At 33.8% G+C, this 24557-nt stretch overlaps 1 protein-coding gene across 1 annotated transcript in view; it reads right to left on the bottom strand.

Moving 5' to 3' along the window:
• Pld (Phospholipase D) overlaps nucleotides 1–24557 on the bottom strand; it is a 153133-nt gene that overhangs the window by 122403 nt on the left and 6173 nt on the right. Inside the window, 1 exon segment of the mRNA XM_076448349.1 lies at nucleotides 361–506. Within this exon segment, the coding sequence (XP_076304464.1) occupies nucleotides 361–481 (121 nt within the window). The 5' untranslated portion in view covers nucleotides 482–506.

The following is a 24557-nucleotide window of genomic DNA, read 5'->3' as shown; positions in this document are numbered from 1 at the left end:
ACATAAACAAAGAGATCTCTCTTTTAACCAAAAGAAAACTTCAAGTTCTAATGTAAAACTGTTACATGCTTTAAAACAAAAAATAAAATACTTTGGCAACTACTTCCACTGTGCAACCACTAAACAACTTCTTGTCAGTGAATATTTACAATTTATTATAAATTTACTTGTACGAATCCAAACTATCAAAATTATTTATAATTGCATAATTTAATGAACAAATTTGCCTCTCCTTCATGAGAATAAATTATACATAAATATAAAACTACTATTAAAATTCCTAAAGATGATTTCAATTGATGTTAAATCTCAATACATAAATCTGTTTACTTAGTGTCCACATAAAATAATCAATCTTACCATCTGCCACTGGCAATGAATCTTCATCCAACTCATCATCTGTCACAGGAAGGTTAAGTTCCTCAAAATCTGAATCAAAATCAGTCTGATGATGGTTGATTTCAAGGTCAGGAACAGCCATTCTCAGGATTATGCTTTTACATCACCTTTGGTTATAAACAAAGAAAGAATAGTTATGCTTTTTACTTTTACTAATTTATGAACATAGTATTAAGGCAGATTTGATCAATTCTCTTTCTCATAACATTTTAGTACAACCTTAAAAAGAACAGTAACAAATAGTTCCAGATTATATTAAGTAAAATTGGTCAATAAGTAAAGTGCAAAGTAATGCAAATGGCAAAGTGTTTAATTCTGAAAATGAGAAAAATTTAAGAAACAATAAATATAATTATTTATGAAATTAAGGAAAAAAAAAGATTAACTCAATAGCAAGAAAACAGTATGCATAATTACCTCCAAGAAAACTAATACTCCAAAATCCAGCATTACAGCTGTTGAGACAAAAATCAATGAAGTTCAAGATTTCAAATCTCTGGGGTTATCAATAATATTAAACAGTAAGTGGACGGAGGAGATTAAAAGGGGAATAATGCTTGTTAAGAATGCTTTTGAAATATGAAAGTAACACTGACAAACAATAATACAACAAAACAGGCAAGTAAAAACGTTTTACAACATAACACTGAACTCATACATATGTACAAATATAAAACATGGACAATAACAAAGGAGGTAGGGAAAACATGAAGCAACTGAAGTGTGGTTGCATAGACTAAGAAAAAAGCAGTAAACAAGATATGTAAAAGTCAACACAAGATGCAACATCATCAAGAAAATAAAGAGACAAAGCACATTGGTCTTGCGATAAAGAAAGAAAGGATGAAACACGTAGTAACAACTGGAAAGAGAAGCAATGGAAGACAAAGAATAAAGATGTTTGATGAAATCACAAAAAGATAAGGAACTGCAAAAAACAACAGACCTGTTGAAGAATACCAGAAACAGACAAATGAAAATGACTGTGAATGCCTTCATGGAGGCAAGACACTTTATATGCAAAAACGGCTCGTTTGGGCTGAGAAAACACTTTACATAGAAAAGCGAACAACGTTTCGACCTTCTTCGGTCATCGTCAACCTTTGTGAACCTGACGATGACCGAAGAAGGTCGAAACGTTGTTCGCTCTTCTATGTAAAGTGTTTTCTCAGCCCAAACGAGCCGTTTTTGCATATAAATTTCTCAACAAGTGGGTTTCTCGTCATCACTGAGGCAAGACACTGTAGAACAAGAATGCACACAAAATTTGTACAAATATATTAAACATATATTTTTTAATTTGTTTCTTTTTTAGTATTTGTTTTATCTATATGAACAAACCAATTACTTTGCCTACTGATGAATGAAGATTAAACATACTTTTAAATAAATGAATACTAGAAGATAAGCAGCTTCTTTAAAGCTCCTGTTAGGTAGTATTAAATGTAAAATAATAAACTACGTCCATGTCTCTTTACTAAGGAGTGCTAAATGTTATAAAACAATATAAAAGCCCATACAAGAATGTTATGTCAAGCTTTCTCATACTTTCCACACACAAGCAAAGTAAAATCAATAATTACTGCAAAATGAACTTCCCCTACTGGCAGAATAATGACACTGATAAAACTTGAAAAACACATATAAACCCAGGCTAACAATGCAGATAAGGCATCACTCTCACCTTAATGGCTATTGAATCAATGTCTCACATGACATCATTGGCAAGATTCCAAATAAGGCTGTAGGCTTGAAGGTCTGTCTAACAGATTAAAACACTACTACCATCATCGTGTGGTTACAGCAGTGGAAGAGAAACCTGGATCAACATTGCTGAATTCCCACTTGATAGAAAAAAAGGCTTTGAGGCAATCATAAAACCCTTTGTCAGCAGGTTCACACCAGGAAAATACCTACTAAAGGGTGTAGTTACTATTCTTAGTGGGAAAATGTTCAGAACAGGTATTAAAAATGAGAGGATAGGTTGTAGCTGTATTAATTACTAGGATATACATCACGAAGCATGAAAGCTGTCAATCAGACAGTATCACTCAGCACTATTTTACTGCAAGGATCACCACACTCAGTCTTATTCAACATCTATTCTATGAGTCTAGCCTGCCCCATCATGCCATGTCTGGACCTTTGCTGATATCTTTCTGGTGTACAGCACAAACTCCATTAAAGTTGAAATTGAAAGCAAAATGCAACCTTAGCAAGGTTAACAAATGGTACAATAACACAGGAATAATCATCAGTCTTATCAAAACCTTAGCCATGTGCTGCACACTCAACAAAAGACATGTTGATGAGGGCAAACCATTAACATTCTTTACAGGCACTGCTATCCCTCTAGATGAAATATTGAAGTTCCTCGGATAAATTTGGCACATGAAACTATGATTATTAGAACTACAAAAGACATTTGTGCTCTGAAGATTGCATCATAAAATAAATATACAGCACATCACCCACTTGCATTCTTTTATAGTCTTGGCCACTACATCCTGTATTATGCATTACTGTTAATAAATTTACAACTGCTAAACAGATACAGAACAGTTGTTAAAGATTTGTGATAAAATGTATTTCAGTCACTCTAAGTCCTATTGCACCTCATAAGCCTCAACAACATTGTAGAATATTAGCAGTACTAACAAGTAACATTCTTCACTTAGATATTCATGTAGTGAAATGTACATTTTGTAACTGGACCACTCTTTTTCAACTGACACTAAACAAGTAAAGGAATGTCTAAAAGGCATCTCAGGAGACAGTCATGGCTTATGGGTAGATAGAGATGGGTGTTTTTTGGTCACAAACGAAATAATTCATTACCACTAGTTCTCTGATATGGAATAATCACCTAGCATCATCAGGATATATAGAAATCAGTCTAGACATTTAAAGATTGGACAAATAATAAAGCAGGAAAAGTCTGTCAACACCTCTATAAAGACCATGGTAATAGTCATCTGTTAATATATCCAAATGTGATTTCTGTTCCCAAAAAGGGAGAGAGAGAGCTGGTTGGGCATTAATTCTCTCACAGAATAACAACATTCTGCATAAGGCCAGTGGAACATTCAAGCTTATAACACCAAATACAGACATTACTGAGAACATTTATGACTTTACTGACTCATAAGTAGTACTGCATAAAGATGAATGGTTTATCTCCAAATGAATAGCAGAAAACAAAGCACTTGCATGGTAAGACCATCACCCAAATAAATGTGGCAAGCCTGAGGATGTAAAGTTGAGCAAAATCGTTGATGTCTTCATATAAGACATCCTTTTATAAAATTCATCATAACCTTACTGGTAGGATATCAATCTCCTATGCAACAGTAAGGTGAGAGATGTAACAGTGAAAGATCTTCACTGACATTCAAAGGAAATGATACTTGTGGAAAACAATATGGAATTCTTTGATAGATTATTTTGGCAGAGTATTCATGATGAAACTTTGTAGAATGTTGCATCTAGAGGAAAAAATAAAAGGAAACTTTTTTATGTTATCCAAGACCAACTATAATACTGAGTAAATGTGGAATAAATTTCTTGGCAATAGCTGATGCTCTAAATTTTCTAAAGAATAAAGATTTTGTTCTTTTCTTTTAAGGCTACATATAAAAACCTTCTGTGTGGTTCAACTATAATTATTAACAGTTGGCAGTTAATTTGCTAATTCACTCCAATATCCATTTTTAGAAAAAAACTGCCCATAACAAAATAGCACATTTCATCAGAAGTTGTTTGATTCTTTACTGTTATCAAAACATAAACGTACAAACTTTGTATGTATATATATAAATAAGCACGTGCGTGCGCATGTGTGTGTAATTCATTTTTGATGGCTGTTGTGCAGGCCTACCTAATTTTTAAAAAATGCAGTCTAACACACATTATGTGATTCTTATCAACTGAATTATTATGCAGCCACATTCAGTCCATTTATAAAGTTAGACAAATACTTTTTCTGCAAGCAAGTTAAAAATACATTTAAAATTACAAAAGTATCAACTTGGATTTTTAATTTTGTCCAGGTTAATGAACATCTTCCTTAAGCAGTCCAGTATTACAGACATACTAACACTATAAACTGCTAAAGAAATTAATATGGATTGCATTAACTTTTATACTGACATTTTTCTGAACAATTAAAGCATCAACTTTTTGTTCACCTATTTTTTACTTGGTGTATAATATTATAATTGTCATAAAAAACAAAACTCAAATCTTCCATCAGTGCTGAAATTAACTTATTAATTGCTGTTCAGCATCACATATGTATTTTATATTGAAAACGAGTGATTAGTCACTTCTTGATAATGAAAATTACAAGAATATAGTATTCTAAGTTCCACTGATTTCCCTTATTTCAATTGTATAGAAACTGAAGGACAATTAGAAGCCAGAAAAGAAAAAGTATTATAGAGCAAAGTCAACATTCTTCTTAGCAGAAACTATACTTCCTATAACAATTTGCATACCACCGGCCTAGTGAAAACTCCCATTAAATTCCACATAAGTTATGTAAAATTGCAATACTGTAATAATGATCATGTTGCAAATGCATCTTTTACATTCATGCACGGGATATTTCATTCTTTAGTTAGGAGGCAAATCAAAATGCACCCGGAAAGTAGGGAGGATAGGGTGAACATGTATCAAGGTGAATATATATCAGAAATATATTTTTAATTAAGGAAGGTGTTAACTTCCAATATCATCACTCACCTTTATACACAAAAAACTAGTTGGTTAGTTGTTCAGCATCTACTGGTGCAAAGCAAATGGGCTATCTGCACCAAATAACCAATAGAAATGTAATAAAGTAAAATAATTAAAATACATAAAAAGGAACCATACTAAAACAAAACATAGTCCAATTTTCAAATTGAAATCTTAGATTGAATGAAAAAGACCAATGGCCCTTAAAAATTTAAGAAACACAACCGAAATTGACAGTATCACCATTGTCAATGACACTGTCCAATACCAAGGGTGAATGCACGGTAAAAATGTTTAAAATGGTGCCTTCACTCTCGATCATAACAATGGCATGACGATAAAATGTGAGCTATTGTGACCTGAGTGTCACACAGACAACACACTGGTGCATTAGTACCAGATGAAAGAAAACGAGTTAAAAAACTGTGACCAATGTGTTGTCTAGTTAGGACAACTTCCTCTTTCCAATCCTTACAGAAGCAAGATTGCCAAAGTCCAACAGAGGGTTTTATTTGAAAAAGCTTGTTTTCATGTTGCTCACTCCAAATCAACTGCTGACCGTCGTGAAGCCAAGCACTGAATACAAAACCACAGTCCATGAACGAGTCAGGCTGACAGATTTAGCTGTGATGTCAGCCAGCTCATTTCCGTGAATACCAATGTGGCCTGGTATCCAAAAAAACTGTACAGAAGTAGATGATAAACAGAAATGAGCCAGTCATATTTGAATATTGATGAGAACAAGGTAAGAATGAATGTGAAGTGACTTCAAAGCCAAAAAAAAGCTAAGCAAATCAGTATAATTAATACAGTTGTGTACTGTACAGCTTCTATGTGATCCAGAGCAAGAGAAATGATGTACAATTTGGCATGAACACAGAAAATGTAGAGGGGATTCTGTGTGCAACAACTGAATCACAACAAACCATGGCAGACCCCAAAGAGCCCCCGGTTTCAAATCATTGGTATAAATGGAAAAGGATGGTTCAAAAAATGTTCAGCAAATAGAAGATGGTACTTCCAATCAAAAGTATTCACCTTCCTCAGAAGACTCAAAGGTCACATTTGGAGATGGTAACAAGTCATGGTTAAATTGGCTGACCAGTGGAGACAGTGACATCATACAAGGTCAAAGCCAATTCAGCCAGCTGCACCTGGATATGAAGGCCAAAAGGAACAATGGCAGACCATCTATTCTGAATAAGCATGACCTACTGAGGAAGGAAAACACAACCTCAGGTGGGATGCTGTGGTAAGGATCGAAGCTAAGTTTTGAAGTGTACAGTAAAGACAGCTGCATGCAGCAGAGGTGTAGAGGAGCATCATGAAATTCAGTGTACAAATTATTGACTGAAGAAGTGCAGAAAGCACCCAATGATAAATGAAGTCCAACATCTTCAAGGCTGAGATTCTGGTAGAGCCATAAACCAGAAACCCATAGTCCAGTTTCATTTGAATGAGAGCACAATAGAACTTTAGTGTAGAACATTGATCCATTCCACAGGAGGTGGAATAAAGAACACAGAAGATGTTCAGTGCTTGAGGTGTGGAATAAAAGTCAGCTTATGGTCAAATATAAGCCCCAAGAACTTTGCCTCAAGGACCAACTTCACTGAGATGGAGCTCGGGATCAAGGTAAAAACCCCTTTGAGGCAAAAGTGCATGCAAATAGTTTTAGAGGGCAATAAGGTAAAACCGTTTGCTTTGATCCATTACAGTAATCAATTGAAGGCACTCTTTAGCTGCCATTCAATAAACCTCATGCTCAACAACTGACATGAGATGTGGAAGTTGTCAACATAAAATCAGTTTGCAACTGTAGGAGGGAGTTGTCCAGTGATGACAAAATTTTTTACAATTAAAAGTGTGACACTCAAAACGCAGCTCTAAGGAACTCCAAGTTCCTGTGGGAAAGAACAAAAAAGTGTTAACCCCACATGGACTTCGAATTGCCGATCCATAAAAAAAATGTTTAATAAAAATAGGTAAATGGCCATTCAACCCATATGAGTAGAGGTCTTGTAAAATGCCATACCTATATGTAGTATCATAAGTTTCTCAAGGTAAAGAAAATAGAAAGATATTCCTTGAGAAAGGCTTCCCTAATTGATGTTTCAAGTTAAATCAGGTAGTCCATGATGGAACGCTGTCATTGAAACCCACACTGGGTGGGTGAGAGGAGGTTGTTTGGTTAGAGGAACCAAAGAAGATGAGCGTTAACCATCCTCTCCAAGATCTCACAGATACTGCTCGTCAAAGCAATTGAACAATAGTTTGAAGGTGTCTTAGGATCCTTCCCACACTTGGAAAAGGAAAAGGGGAGGACAGTAGCTTGGTGCCAGATCTATTTAAAAATAACCAGAAGAGTAGTAAGAGAGGCAGGAGAGAGATGGTGCAGCATCTCATAGTGAATATCATCAGGTCTGACTCGTGTACTGCCAGACTGATGAAGGGCAAGCTTGAGTTCCACTAGCGTAAGTAGGTGATTATAATCAGAGTTGATCAGCCTGAAAGGATAAAGGCAATTGCTCTGCAAGAGTCTTGATGACTAAGAAGGTGTAGAATGAAGCAGAAGTGTTAGATGCATATGAATAGCTTTCGCTGAGAGTATCGGTGATGCTCTGGGCATCGACAACTTCCTGGCTATCAGAGAGCAAGATTGAAAGGGGGGCAGAAGTATACTGCCCATTAACCTTTTGAATCTTGTCCCATATAACTTACAGGGTGATAGAAGATATGCTGGTTGTGTACTTAAGAGTCCTTCTGGCTTTGACGTCATACCCACTGAGCATGTGCATGGACCTGCTGAAAAGCAATGCAATTTAAAAGGAAACAGGTAGAGAACAAATAGCGATGGTGCGACCCAAGGACACAGGGGTGGCTACAGCCTCAAATGGTGTAGAATGGCAAAGACAGAGCAAGCACATGCTGATCAACCAGATTTATGATTTACATAAATTATCATTAAATTTTCTATGAGAAATGAAATAAAAGCAAAATTAGGTATATCATAATTCTTTGTCTATAAATTTATAACACAGAGTTACAATAAAAAAACACAAAAACAAGTTTTTTTTTAGAGTTACAATCACAGAAGATATAATACAAAAACAGTAAAATCTTACTTTGTTTAAATACAAAATAGTAACAAATACCTTCTTTGGGTTACTTGTTACAGCAGTAATTTTTTTTAGAAAAACAATAAGCTGTATGAGAAATTGATAGTTCTTGACCAATTATTTGAGAGATTTTGGTTGCTTGTATGTAATTTTAAAACTCAGCATTTCACTGTAAAATAACACAAAGTACTTTAAGGTGATACAACTAGTATATTATGTAGACTTCAGCAAATTTATAAACATTTGCCAACTTAATCATTTAAAAATCATTTCTGCACGTCTTCAATATAATAAAATTTGAACTTTAACTTGCATCAGAAAAGACAGTTGTAATAAAGTGTTACTTTATAATCTGTAAAGTAAAATTCAACATTTTGATGCATACACTGCATAAATAGCTCTATAAAAATTCACAATCTCATGGTATCACTTTCTCCTCAAAAATAAAGGGGAAGACTGGAAGGTTTCACCACAGCATTGCTTAATAGAACTTTACAACAAGAAAATTCAATTACATTTTAAATGTCTTCAGCTGAAGGTAACTTGAAAACTAAGTGAAAATGTTTAGATCATTGTTTATAGTACTAAAATATTAAAATTATTTCTGGATATTCAGTGACATTTTTTAGCATACAGGGAACAAATGAATATTATATTTACAAGAAAGTGAGAGAGATCACCATAGCTCCAAGAAAAAAAGAGCCTAGAAACCCGAGATTTTGCACATATACAAAGTGAGCCCTAAGGGAGTGTACCTTGGTGTTATTACTTAACCACATGCATGCAGATTTTTTGTGCAGAAGCAAGTGTAAAACAGTATACAAAAGAATACACGACTGTCATACCTCCAAGAGTAAAGAACCTAGAAACCTGAAATTTTGCATCCATACTATGTGAATTCTAAGGGTATGGCAACTGGATATTAAGTGTTAATGAAGCAAGCTAGCAAAAAACCCATATAGAGGAAAGTGGCTCCTTATATTACAAACAAAAATCACAGAAAGACAAATATGTGGGGAAATGCATGCATGTGTACTTTTTTTTAATGAAGCAAATTATCAAAAACCCATATAGGAAAAAGTGATTTTTTTATAATAACTTTTAATATAAAGAAAAGCCAGTACTTTTGGTGACAATGCATTCCAACAATGACTTTTATCTCATGTTGCTTAGCAACAAAAATATATGTTATACTTATGTAAAAAATGGTTCAGAAAACACACTGATATAGTCAACTAGAATACATCAACCTAATATCCCGAGTGATGCCAAGAACTTTCACTAATATTTATATAACAGATCCTAGTGTAATGTTGCACAGAAAGTTTTGAGTGGCTGTCTTCATGTCAAGGTTTTGATACTATTGTAAAACTTTACCTGTAAACAAGTCAATATAGAATTTAAACCTTTTAATTGAGGCTTAGACATTAAGGAACTGTATTTTTGTCCATTATTAATTTCATGAAGAACTTGAATTACCCTATAATAGCTAAGAACTTTGCCACTGCTTATGTGTAAAAATGAGGTTATTTTGAACACTGTTAAAATGAGCCCCAGCATTCTTAGACCTGCAAGTGTTTTTCACATCATGACGAATAATGATGACTTTATACAGTTTTGGATAAGAAACAAACCAGCCAAAAACATTATAGTGGAAAAATGGAAGAATTTTATTAATATTCCAACACATTTAACACAAGGGAGTTTCATAAGATGCTATGCATCCTCCTCTTTCTCACAATGTGTAATGAGAAATCCACTGTATTAAACACAATATTCGGTTCTTTTACTAAGGCAAAACAAGTAAATGCACTGTTTATAGAAACAGAACTTGAGCTTTTTATTAATACAGTAATGTAAATTGTACCCAGAGTGTTTAAGACATTAATATACTAGTGAAAATATAAGAAAACTTACTATTCCATTAAAGGATGAGTGCCTCATATGATCTTTAGTTTTTGCTTTCCTTACTAAACCACTGTTATTGAACAATCCTATTGTTTTAGTAAAATGTGTTTATGAACTTAGTCACATCATTCAAGCATGTAGCAAGAGAGTTAATATGCTCTATCCATGCACTACTTTGTCTCATTTCTGCCTTGCTCTCACACAATATTTTAATTAAAAAACAAACAATTTATTGCATCATCTGTCGAGTTTTTTCCTTTGAATAAACTTACAGCCTACTGAAAGGAAGCAAAATAGTTTTGGGCCCTCCTGAAAAGATTGGGAATGATATCTCACCCTGAATTCAAACACCACTTCTAATCCTAGTGATTAAAATATTATGCATATTTTAGCAAAAATGGCTATTTTTTTATTTCATGATATATGTTGTATCATTATGTAACATTGTATACGATTTTTTAACAAATCAACACAAATCTATAAATGTTTAGTGGTGTATAGGACTAATTTTTTTCAGGGAGGGTTACAGCTTACAAAGTTAAGGGAATCTCAGCCTCTAAAAAATGTAAAATGAAAAAAAAAAAAATTCTGAATGATCTTATTGAGAAAGGCATATTTTGGCAAAGACATTTCAGTCAACTTCTACACATCTAACCCCACACACTACTGAATTTTTCATACACATTTCCTCTCATGAGAGGAATCTGCAGAAGCAGGAAAATTACTATTAAAACATTGTTCACTATTATATTTATGGCTTTGTACTAATAAATGTTAAGTTATAACTTTTACACTATCTGTAATTACCTAAGCCTTTAGAGCAAGTTTGAGCCAAATAATTTATTGAAAACATTTTGTATTAAAATTTTCAAAAAATTTGTATATCACATACAGCATCAAGAAACACAAATGAAATTAACACATTGGGTATGCACTTGATACACAAGGTTCAACTGAACCCTAAAATGCCATCAATCTCTTTTTTTGTGGGTCAAATACACCAAACCAACAAACCATTTCATATCTACCATACTCTGTAGATATATTTAAGCCATTTTAGGAAGCTAAAACATCACTCAGTGTTGCACATTGTATAAGAAAAAGAAGGGAGATCACTTAAAACTTATGAACTGATGGAAAAAGGTTTTCATTGTAGAGACTTTTAATCTTGCTTCTCTATATAGTCAATACATAACATGATGTTTTACAGTTAACTTATGTCCAGCAGCAACTGACATCAAAGGTCGTACTTAGAAGAGATAATTGTTTGCTTTACTTCTTGTTTTATTGTTCTATATTTTAAGATAAACAAGTTTCGTGATATATTTATAAATAGTAATAACCTATATACATATATAATAATTAAAATGTGACTAAATATTACAAAATACTAATCCACTAAAACACAATCAAGATAGGGAAGACTAACGGTCAGTTTTACATTATTGAGTACAGTAAAATGAGTTCACCTTTACTGCATCAATGCAAATTATGTAATGTAGCTGGTACAAATGGAATGTCAATATAATAAGAAAAAATATATCATGTAATGAGACTTGAGCTACTTAGACTAAACATTTGTATTTTTGTGTTATAATATGTAGTCATTCTTGCATGAGAAAAAGCATAATCTATGTTTATTTCATATTTTTTGCAACGATTACGAGGTTGGTCAATTGACAGATCCCACAGAGTTAGGGTATAGAAAACAACAAAATATAAAACCTTACTGAAAACAAATATTTCAAATGCATTTAGGAAGTTTTAAGAAATTATGCAATCAATATTTGAGATTTCTGGGACAAAGAAAGTTTTTAATCGCAACAAGAAATCACTTTGCACTTGGACTAGTAATGAAACAGACTCAATATTTTCAAAAAACAAAGCAGAATGTGGATACTAATTATAGTTGTAAGTGTGTTAATGGCATTAAAATCAATACTTGTGACTAAATCAATGATTGAAGAACTTTTGCAAATGCATAATAAACTATATACCTTCAAAAACATTTCTAGTATTTTCATGAAAAAAAAGATTAATTTGAGGAATGAGCATACCAACAATTTCCCTATTTCTTTAAAACAAATAAAACATGGTTGACAAACCTTAATTTTTATAAATTAAAATCCTGAATTTCAGCAAAAAGAACAAGTGTAGCAGTAAGACAAAGAAACTATGCACATTTATAAAACTCACAGGACTTACAATACCTTCTTGAAGTCTTCTAACAACATTAGAGTACATCATGATATGAGTAACATCACTATCATGTTGCTTTACCAAAGACTACGTACAGTATATACATGTATATAAAACCAGTTGAATAAGTTAAGTGTTTTTCACCACCACAGGGAAAGAATGTTTCATGTTGAAGATAAAGGAGTAAGGAATACTGTGAATGTAAATACACAGTACTAACTAAATATACCTGACAATTGTACAATTCTTTATAACTTTGTTTACCTAAATATACTAAAACAAGATGCATCAATTGATAAACATGTACTCCCAGCTCCACCTGGGCTTGTATATACTATAGGTGTTGACTTGCACCTGCCATACAGTGAGTATATTTTACATTAGAAACAGTAATTATGTATAGCTGTGCGTCACAACAGAAGAAGACAAACAAAATAACAGACAGAAAAGACCACCTCCCCCACTCAAGCTCATGCATATTAACTAAAATTAGTTTTGAGTTATAATTACATTCAACATATGCCCAGCAACATGTGTATATAAAGTACATAACCACATCAATTTAATGCACTGGACCAAATCACAACTTCAAAAACATTAAGAGGTTCTTTAAATTATTTTGCTTTTCTATAAATCACTATATAATTTCAATCAACAAAACAATATCATACAATATGCAAAAATGTTGTTTTAAATTTCTATTGACTTATCAGTTACCTAAAATTCACATGCTAAAACACTGAGCTCTAGAATTTTATGCCTCAATTAATTTACATAATGAAGTTCTACATATTTTAAAAGGTGAAGTGTAACTTATGGCTAGCAACACTTAATGATTACATTCAAGAATATCATTCTTGAAATGTTCATAAAAATGTATATTAGTATCAACAATGTGCTTCTACAATTTTATGCATTCCTATGTGAGAAAATAAATCTTCATATTCTTTATCTCAAAGAATTTAACCCTTTCAAATAAATACAAATGCCTTATGAATGGAACAGCATGGATTTCTTTACTCTGCGAGATGTTACAATGTAAATCATTGGCCAATCAAGTGTAGCAAACTTCATTCTACTAGATACTGTGAGAAGATTAAAAATATGATGTCATTTCACATTTAAAACATTTTAAGATGCAACATATGAAGTTGTTTAAACTTTGCGTTTCTGATATAATGTTTAATGTCTTTATACAACAAGAGAAAAACTTGGACAGTTTAACAATTTTACTGCACTTTTAAAGAGTGGGTGATTCATGTAATCAAAAGTGTCTGGGATAAAGAAAGGTAGAGGGACATGATGACCTATGCTACAAAGCATGACACTTGATAATGATAATATTAAGTGAATATTTGATTTTCATTTTGTTTTACTTTAATGTTAGTTATAGTGAGGCTATGAAATTAAACAAGATTTCATTTCAGTGGCCATGTCTTTAACTGAAAGTTACCTTAGACATCATTCAACAAGTTAGGACAGCAGTATAGGTTGCAAGATCCTCATGAATTTACAAATTTCATTATATTCTCTTGATATTTATTTTAGTGAGAATAAAAATTTTGCCAGACTGTAATTATTTAATTCAATTAACTTTTCAAATTTTCAATATAAATGTGACACTTTAAAAACGGTTTTACAGTATGTACTCTAGACTTCCGCTAGCCACATCGCCATTGGGAAAAAGAAACAGCCTGTGGCTAAAAAATCTAGTGTTGGTTTTGCTACAGTGGTGAAAGATAATTTTTTGGTCTTGGATGGTTTTCCTTTATTTGTTCTGCTCAAGTTTCAGTCTTAATAGCTTTCATGGTTTTTATTGCCATCCAAGCCATTAATGATGACAAATGACCAGAGGCACCCCCCAGCGAGTTGAAGAAACAAGAAACGTCTTTAAAAACTACCATTGACTGTAATTTATATTTTCTTTATATATGTATTTTTATGATTTCAGGGATATGACAACTGACAAATTAAATTTATAAAAAATATTATTGCTCAACTGTGCTAATGATTTCTTTTATTTTCATTTCTTATGCTACATGTTTCATTCTGCCCATAGTACACAAACAGTAATCAGAGAAAACCTAACTTTTGTCAAACCAACATATGGTCTGTATCAAAGTGGAAATCCCAAGTTTCGTTTGACAAGTGTTTGAACCGAGAACATGACAACTCCTAGATCAGATAAAAAGATGTCTAAATAGCTAGATATTTAATTTTTTTTCAAAAGAAGGTCGAAGCAACAACATCAGCTGATGGTGGGAAATCCACTTCCAAAAGCAAAGACAGCTCTGAAGAAACTGAAGCTTGCAGTGATCAGACTGTCGGTGTGAAAAAAATATACCCGTGATTTTCACAGAGTTGTTAAAGAAACTTTGTTTTCACAGTTTCCTTGGCTGGAACATGTTTCCCAACAAAATACATTTCATTGCAAATTATGCAGGGACAACAAGACAAATATTTATGCTACTACTGGAAAAACTGCTACTAAGCCTAAAAAAGACAACTTGGTGAAACATTCACGGTCAGAAGATCATCGCAGTGCAGTAGCATCACAAGTTTTAAAGTAGGACATGTCAACTGCTGCTGTGAATGTGTACGTGGGGTGCAAAGGTGGCATTCAGACACAGATGGACACATTACTTGTACAAGTAAAGGAAGCCATTCCAACTGTGAAGTTTCATTCCCTCCTTTCATTACAAATATTCAATGTAAGAGTATTCTTCATTCTAGTATTAATAAGATACTTTCTGTTTTCCACAGTATTTTCTTAAAAGGAAAGACAATTTGACAATTTTCTAAAAGCAAAACATTTTGAAAATATCTATCAAAAATTAAGTAGCTAGCCAACTCTTCCAAATATCTTTGTTTATCACTTTAATTGGTGGTCTTATTTCAAAACACAAATTCTTATAGAATTTTTAGCAGGGAGTGACCTCTGTAAAGAAACTACAGACTCAGTCACAAAGTAGAACAGAGAGCTTCATATACACCCACAGCCAGTCTCTGGATATGTACAGTGCCCTAAATCATGTAGTTCAGGATGAAATGCAGGCAGACTTTTGGGCATCGCCTTTCCCATTTTTTGCTCTTGAAGCAGATGAAGCAACTGATGCAGGTAACACCTCTATATTGATAATTTATATCAGGTATCTTTCATCATTAGGTGAGGTTACAAGTCGATTCCTTACTGTGCATAAGCTGACCAACACTGGGGCTGATTCTATCTACAACACAATGCACTCAGTCATGGCAGATCAAGGATTGTTTGATGTTGACTTGGTTGACTGATGGTGCAAATATCATGATGGGAATAAAAACAAGTGTTGCTACAAAATTTAAGGAGGAATGCCTCTGGATAATAACAAGTCATTGTTTGGCACACAGATTACAGTTGGCAGCTGTAAAGGCAGCAAACCAGATGCCTTACCTTGTGAAAAACATTTCAGTTTTGAACCAGTTTGCAAAAAGCCTGAAATATTCTCCCAAGTTGCATCAGGTTCTGGAAAAGAACAAAGCATTGCATAGAGAGAAAAGCAACAAAATCAAGCAAGTGTTCTTCACACGATGGCTCTCTTTTAATGATTCCGTCCAAGCACTAGTCAACTGTATTGCATCTGTGATAAGCTGCCTGCAGGTCGTAGCAATGGAACGTGGTACTCCAGGCTGAGCCTTGCAACATGGTCTAGTCCAGCAAATGTCATGTTACAGCTTTGTCATGATGACATTTTTTTAACTGACACAGTTGGCATTCTTGAATTTTTGTCAAGATTTCTACAGAGAGCTGATTTATCTTATGATCAGGCTAAAGCAATTATTGATGGGTCAATTCTGTCAATTCAGTTGCTGGTACACATCCCTGGTCCTTACACACAAACTGCACTGAAGGAACTCCCACAAGTTCCTGATGCCAGTGGTTACACTTCTTACAGAGGCCATGACATCAAAGATATTTATAAACAACGTGAAAAGTACAGATCAGCTGCTGAGTCATTTGTTGAAGAGGTGGTCACAAGACCACAAGTAGCATTCCCAGACACTAACATCATGTCATTTTTTTCAATATTTAGCCCATGTCACAGCAGAGCAGTATCTGATGAGGATGATCTGAAGAAACTCATCCAGCACTTCTCTCCTTTCGTCAACAAGGATGAGGCACTGACTGAATGGCTGCTACAAAGGAACATAATGGAACAGGATGCTCACAAAAACAGAAACATGAAGAGCTTCTACAAGGAATACATCCACCAAACCCGTCAAACTTTTCCAAATCTGTCTCAGCTTGCAGCAATTGGATTAGTAATTCCAGTTACATCTGTTGACTGAGCAGGGAATTAGCAGGTACAACAGCATCAAAACAGATGCCAGGAGCAGTCTGTCTGTGGCCAAGACAAATGTTATTGAACTTATCCATGGAGTCCAAAAACCTTAAGATCATTTTAACTTCGACTCTGCATTCAGATACTGGGTCACTCACAAAGACAGACGTGAGTACCATTTCCTGTTGAAGAAATGTGCTTTGGAGCCTCAGGTGTCAACTTCTACCACATCTTCTGTTGAAAATGATTTGGCTGAAGAGCTACCATTGGATTTATCTACATACTAGTCATGCTACTGTATTCTAGTTTTAAGTCATTTTTTTTGTTTGTGTTATTTTGAAAAATGTATATCTTTATTTTCCTCTTTATCATGTTTATTTTGTTATTTTGTTTGTTTTGTTTTTTTGGCAGGGAAGATTGCTGGGGAATAAAAAATAGTACAAAACTTAATATCTTTTAGATTTTCACATAATTACAACTATTTTTTACTGGATGGAATTGATGCATATTAAAAGTCACACACCACACAGTTTTTGGTGACCTAAAATTGTGGCTAAACAACTGTCACTATGGCTGAAAGAAAATTACTTTGTTTAGCCACAGTGGCTAAGACAGTTATTTTTCTAGTGGAAGCCCAGGTACTAAATTCATTTCTTGAATGTTAGTGTACATACACAGTGCATTGAATGTCATACAATATTAATGTCACATTATATAATCACTGCCAAGTAATTTCCAAACAGTAATATCAAAATATTTTTCAGTACAAAACAGAAAAGCTTTGAAAGTGATACAGTAATTGTGAGAAATCTTTTAAGACAATTCTGTAATAATTCATTTGGCCATACTGAATTCTCAATGCCATTACATATATTGCTTTGTATTCTATCTATGAGGTGCTTTATTTGAAGGGAATACAGTTTCTGTAAGAACAATTGCTGATTTTTTTTAATTGTTCTTCATCCTCTAATAGTCTACATGTGTGTTCTGTCACATCCATCTATAGGAATGATAATGTGAAATTCAACATTTTGGAATTGCAGATAATCAGTTTACTTACTTTCACTTTCAGATCTTCCATAAATGTCACATGTCTTCCTACATCAGACAGAACATTTATCATATTTTAAATGCCTGCTAAAGATACTCAACTAAATTACCTTTAATCCCTTACATTTATCATCCTTTTTTTGTTACCTAGAAACCTTCAGAAATGTTTTGATCTTAGTTTTGAATCTGATCATAAATCTTAGAATGGTATTAAAGCTTTTTCAATTACAAGCCAGCTTGTCTTTACTCTTTTTCTCTAGAAGTAAAATTACATTAGCCAGTTGCAAAAATCCTATCTACACCAGAATGAAAATTTGAGGCATTTTAAGATGTTTTTCACCATTAAAGCCATATTTATTTATATTTTAATATAGAACTACCTGCTATGCTAACTAGATCTCTTTGAAAAGAAGCATTGCAAAACAAAAATAAAAACAAAAAAAAACTAGTCAACAACAAAACCTCAGATATTACAGGTTATTTTCAAATTATGAGAAATGCACTCATTTTCAGGTTCTTTGAAATTAAGGAAAGTACACTCAACCAGAACCTACCATACAGATTGTAAAACTGTTACAAAACATACAATAATAGACAGAATTTCAAAATATGATATAATGATGGGATATAAATGTTATAGATGTGTTAAATAGAGATGGGATAAAATACGTAATGTATTCAGAAGCTGAATTATCTGATGAAATAGTAACTGCCTAGATATCACTTTTGCAATGAACCAAATAATCAAATGGGTTATTTTACAACATTATCCAGGAACTTTACTACATGCATGTGCATCATACATAAAAGATATAGTATCATCTAGCTCACTGGTGTTTCCTCCTAGATTCTAGGCACAGTATCACTTTCCCAACAATTTAAAAGTGGTAGCTCTGATAGTTATAATACCAACAGCCATCATCAATGCCACAAGTGGTCATGGTAGTAACAGCAATAGCATGCATAATCCAAACAACAGTCTCAGTTGGTGACCATGGGTACAGTTAAGAAATTGGTGTAATTTTCTAATTGTCAGGTTCATTAATCAGGTACTTTTAACTAACCAAATATTTACAAGAGAATTAAATAGTGTAATAATTCAAAATATTAATAATGAGAAATACTAATTTTGGTTAGTTACTTTTTGAGTCATAAAAAAAATTAATAAAAAAAAATAGCAATGAGAAATCACAATGGCAATATTCTTATTAATTGAGTAGATGAAATAATCAAGAAACTGACATCAATCAATGCAACCGAGGCTAATAGGTAATTTATTATATTCAGTTAACCACCCACCTCTAATTAAATACGTAAAATGCTATCTCACACTGCCAAATGATTTTAAAGGGCTTTATATGGCTGCTCACTCACAAGAAACTTGTACATAACCATGTAAATCCTTACTAAATGTTAAAAAACTAATTAAGAAGTAACAAGTTTAACATTGTGCTATAATGAAGTAGTAGCTTATGACTACTGCATATTTTCAATTTGTGACCACATCTACTAAAAAATATACGAATCTAACTGGCTATCAAGAGTCAAATATTTTAATACCAATTTCTGACCAAAACCACTACTTGCCCCATCCTAAAGTTTATGTAATCTTAATGGTCCACTTGCTTAACCATAGAATATCTAAGCATGTGTTACCAAAGCAATAACAAGTTTCCATAATCGGCTTGATAGTATGGAACACCTGCTACATATCAACATTAATTGTAAGTGTAAATTTTACATTATGAAACAAACCAATTTTCAAATGCATGCTAGAAAGAAAATGATTCCCATGGAAATTACATGTAAACAACCAACAGATCAGTAGAATGTTAGTACCATAAAAAAAAACTAACAGCAGACAAATAAATAATAAAATACTAGGGAGAATTTAGGAGAATAGTTCAATTAAAAAATATGAGGCTAATATAGAAAAATATATAACTATCATGAATGACTCGAGTCTTAAAAAAAAAAAAAAAGCTTTAAACTTTAAACAGGAGAAAAAAAATGTTCCCTGGTAAACTAAATACAGAACCAATGTCTTAAAACAAAAACATGAAAGTTCAAATAATGGTTAAAAAGAAAGCAGAAAACCAAAGCCTTAAAATAAAGGTGGTAAAAGATAAATGAGCATGAAACCATGGATAAAGCAGAAATCAGATGTTGCTTAATCCCCAAGTAGCATAAATATGTTACAAAAAAAGAAGTACAACAGATGATGAAAAATTTTCTTCTTGCAAAGCCTGAGATTAATGATGTTACAATGAAAAATCCAAATACATGTTTAATACTAGTTGTAATACAAGAAAACCTTTACTTTTCACAAACAATTTATTATTGCTTTTACCTTTCAGAATAATTCACTTTACTGGTCATATCTTTCTAAGACAATACTATCTTGTTCACTAGGCATTCTAACAAGCTGCATGCAGCAAAGAAAGAATACTTACTGTAAAATGTTCAGAGGAAAGCTACTAAAATATTAGAGGGAAGTAGATGTTCTAAATTACTGAATGTGGATAAGTTTTTAATATTTAAGATAAACATGTTTCTTACCAAAAGAAAAGAGTGGATGCAATTAAAAAAAAGGAGACTGGCTCACAAAGGGTATATGGAATAAAATTTTAAATTGACTGGAATGATTGGAGATTCAGGATGTTATAGAAAATCAAGAGTTACTTGAACATTAAACTAGGATATCAAAAATGGTATATGAAGAATTTTTTTTACATTTTTAGCCAATCTAACAGTAAGGATTTTTTTTAAATATGCTAAGGGAAAACAAAATGTTATGATGAGAGTAGGTCCTTTGAAAGATGATAAAGGAAAGCCCTTGTCTTATGATTAGAAGTTGGTAGTTACTGATGCTATAAATTTTCCTTCTCTCACATAAATAGCCATTCTCCTTCAGTGCAACCCTTTATATGCAAAAAAGTTATGCCTGTCACAAGCCTTCTACATCCTTTTCACTGGAACTGGATTCCACTGCATCTCATGCAAACCATCAAGTATCTTCCATCCACTAACAAGAGAGACATACTCTAATGATGCATACAACTCCCTCTAGTCAATTCTGCCTTTCAACTATCATTGCAAGTTTTGGCAGAAGACAGAAGCACCAGTTTTCAGTAAAGAAAAAGAGTGGGAGGTGCAAGAGGAAGTAAGTACTTATCAGAAATACATTTTCAATGTAGAAATATTATAGCTTCCATTATAATCTATTACCTCCACTCACATAAACAGCTAAAATCCCACACTGAAGAGGTGGAGGGATAGGTGCATAGACAGATGTTGCATATATGAGTGGAAAACAGAAGAGCAAATCCAACTAGGACTATGGCTGGAAAAAGACCTGAACCATACAAGTTATGAAACAATCACAGAAATTATAAAAGTGGATAAAGGAAAAGGATATGTTCCTAGATGTAGAGTGACTAGGACACAACAAACTATACACAGCAGGTCAACTGCATCCAAAACTCATGCTGCTGAGAACCAACATCCATTTGTGGGATGGATGAGGATCATACCATCAGTAAGTCAACTAAAATCCAAAACCCAGACTCTGGATACTAACATCAACATGAGGGTAAAGAGAGAGAATCATACCATTTGTAAGTCAATTACAACCTAAAACCCAGGCCAGCAGGAATCAACATCCATGTGGAGATAGGAAAGAGGGTCGTACCAGTGGCAAATGAACTATAATACAAAACCAAGCCATGTGGTGGGGTTAGCAAAGAGGATCATACCATTTTCACCCAAAATTCATGAGACTAAAGTGAATCTAGTACCCACTTTCAACTCAAAAAAGGGACACATTAATATGATAAATTGATTGTTCCAAGAATCTGACATCCAATATTGTAAAGATATTTACATATTATAAACAATCACCTGAAGTGAATTAACATCCCCAGAATAAGAAAAAAAAACTGAGGGATAGCTGAAGAGAAAGAATCATAACAATCCACAATTATCTCCATTGTGACACACAACACAGATGGAATAACAACAGTATAAACAAGTATACTGCAAGATGTGTGAGGACTTATGTTAATTGATTCTATTCTAAATCCAAAACTTTGGCACTGGGAACAGACATTCATATTGGGGTAGCATGAGGGATCGTAATTGAAATGCAATTTTGATATATCACTTCCATCTGTTCTATGTTTTACACTGGATGATACAACACCATAAGAACACCATCACCCTATTCTCAACTGAATGGTTTTATAATATTTTCTATTTTCTGTTTGTACTTCATTAACCCATTCAGAAGGATGCCTCCAAACTCCATTATCCCAGTAGCTTGGAAATGGAAAGTGATAAGGACTCTCAAAGTCCACTAGCAGAAAAGGAGGGTAAAACATAGTGGAGAGTCTAGAGGAAGAACAGCTCCTGAGACAGTGTGATGGGTAAACTTATGAAGTAAACTATCAAAAAGATAAATCTACAAGTTATCTTGTGTAACATTTTTTCCCAGATGTGTGAGTTGCATGGCCACGGAATTATAATAAGCAAGTTGACATGGCTTGACAATGTGGATACGAAGAGTAAAGAATACCTGATCAAGCACCACTTGCACAAGGGCTGGATCCAAACAATGAGCATCAATAAAAGGGAAAAAAAGGATGACCATAAAACACTCTTTTAATTGAAAACCATACCAATTTATTAAATATACTGCATGGCATGGATTGGCAGCTATCCCCTTCTGCTTTACCAATGTAGTTTATGGGTGGGTACAGTCCAAGATGGGTGAATTTAAGAAGCAAAATATCAAAAGAATAAACCTGCAAGTGATCTTGTGTAACACCCCTTCTCAGAAGTGCAAGTTACATGGCCATTGAATTATAATAAACAGACTCATACGGCTTGACAGTGTGGATCTGAACAGTTTAAGAGTATATGATCAGGTACCACTTGCCACAGTGCTGGATCCAAATAATGAGCATTAAGAAAAAAAAAAGGTGGGGAAGAAAAAGGGCCCCTGAAAAGGAACATTTTTAAAATACTTTACTCAGTCAAAATCTCACTGAATTCTGATCTAGAATGGATACAGGTGAAAAATAACCTGAAGAGAAAGAAAACAGTGAGAGACAAAAGTATCATGAGTGGTCCACTTGCTTGATTACAGAAATAGTTCCCGAGGACAATGGAGAAGAAATGTCAATGAAAAGATAAGGAGCAGAACCGAGTAAGAAGACACTTGAAATAAAAGTACAGAAGGAAGGCAATAAAGAGGAAGAAATCAATCAAATAAAGAGCTAATTCAACTGACAAAGGAGGAAAAAGGAAAAACACCAACAGAGGACAGTTGCAAAAGTAGAAAGATGTGAAAACACCTCAGAAGGAAGACATGCAGGCAATATAACAGAGAAGAGCACATAAAGGACATAGAAGTCTATTGCAATTAAGAGAAGGATGAAGGTGTGAAATGGAAGGAAGGGAAAGCAGCTAAATGTAAGAGTTATCCTCATGAGCCACTGAACTGTTAGGGAAGGACAAAGTCCAGAGAAAGGAGAAGATTTGTAGAAGAATAAAGGAAATGTGGAACACTGATAGCAAATAAAGAGACCACTGATGTACATAGGTGAATAGAAGGAAGGAAAGCATAAGGGAAAGAGAAACATGGAGCACTACATGAGTGGTTCAAACACAAGCAAAATGCGACAATGCAGAACCACATTAATATTCCTATCCAGAAGGGCAGTTCACCATGGAGGATGATAAATCCTGAAGGTTGGTTTGTTGTTTAGTATTTAGTGGCACAAAGCAAATGGGCTACCTGCACTAAACAGCCAGTAAAAAGGAATCATGTTAAAAAAGAACACAGTCCAATTTTCAGATTAACCTCTTAGAGTTAAAAAGATTAATGATCCTTAAAAAATAAAAAAACAACTAAGGTGGACATTATCATCCTCATCAATGACACTGACCAATGTCAAGGGTGAACTCACCATAGAAATATGTTTAAAATTGTGCCGTCGCTCATGATCCTAATGATGGCATGGCAGTAAGATGTGTGCTATTGTGACTTGGGTGCCACACAGATCACACATTGATGCATCAATACCATATAAAAGAGTGGTGAGTTAAAAAACTGTGACCAATGCATAGCTTAGCCAGAACAACTTCCTCCTTCCGATCATCTTTATGGAAGCAAAACAGCCAAAGAGCAATACAAGGTTTGATTTGGAAGAGCTTATTGTCACGTTGTTCACTCCAAGTTGACTGCCAACTGGGGTGGAGCCGAGCCTTGAATATAGGACCTTAGCCCATGTATTGAACAGGCACGGTGGTGACAGTACCAGAGCAGACTGACTTAACTGTGATGTCAGCAAGCTCATTCCAGAATATACCAACATGGCCTGGACAGAAATAGATGATAGAAAGAAATGGGCCAGTCATTTTGGATATTGATGAGATTCCAGGGCTAACAGAGAGCTATGAATCAGTATAAATAGTACAGCTGATGTACTGCATAGCTTCTATGCAACCAAGGGTAAGAGAAATGGCGTACATATTGGCAGTGAACACAAACTGTAGATGGGATTCCATGTGAAACAACCAAATCACAGCAGAGCCCACAGAGCAATCTGATTTCAAGTTATCTGTATAAATGGGAATGGAAGGATGGTTTGAAAGATGTTTGACAAATAAAAGGCAATACTTCCAATCAAGAGTATCTGTCTTCTTCAGATGACTCAAAGAAAGGTCACATTTGGGAATAGTAATTAGCCATGGTGGGATGGGTTGACCTGTGAATATCACTATGTCATTCAAAAATAGACCAAATTCATCCAACTGGAAAAAT

Source organism: Tachypleus tridentatus, chromosome 8, assembly GCF_004210375.1.
Source record: "Tachypleus tridentatus isolate NWPU-2018 chromosome 8, ASM421037v1, whole genome shotgun sequence".
NCBI lineage: Eukaryota > Metazoa > Arthropoda > Merostomata > Xiphosura > Limulidae > Tachypleus > Tachypleus tridentatus.
The sequence above is the reverse complement of the archived record's forward strand: the minus strand, read 5'-3'. Positions and strand labels throughout refer to the sequence as shown.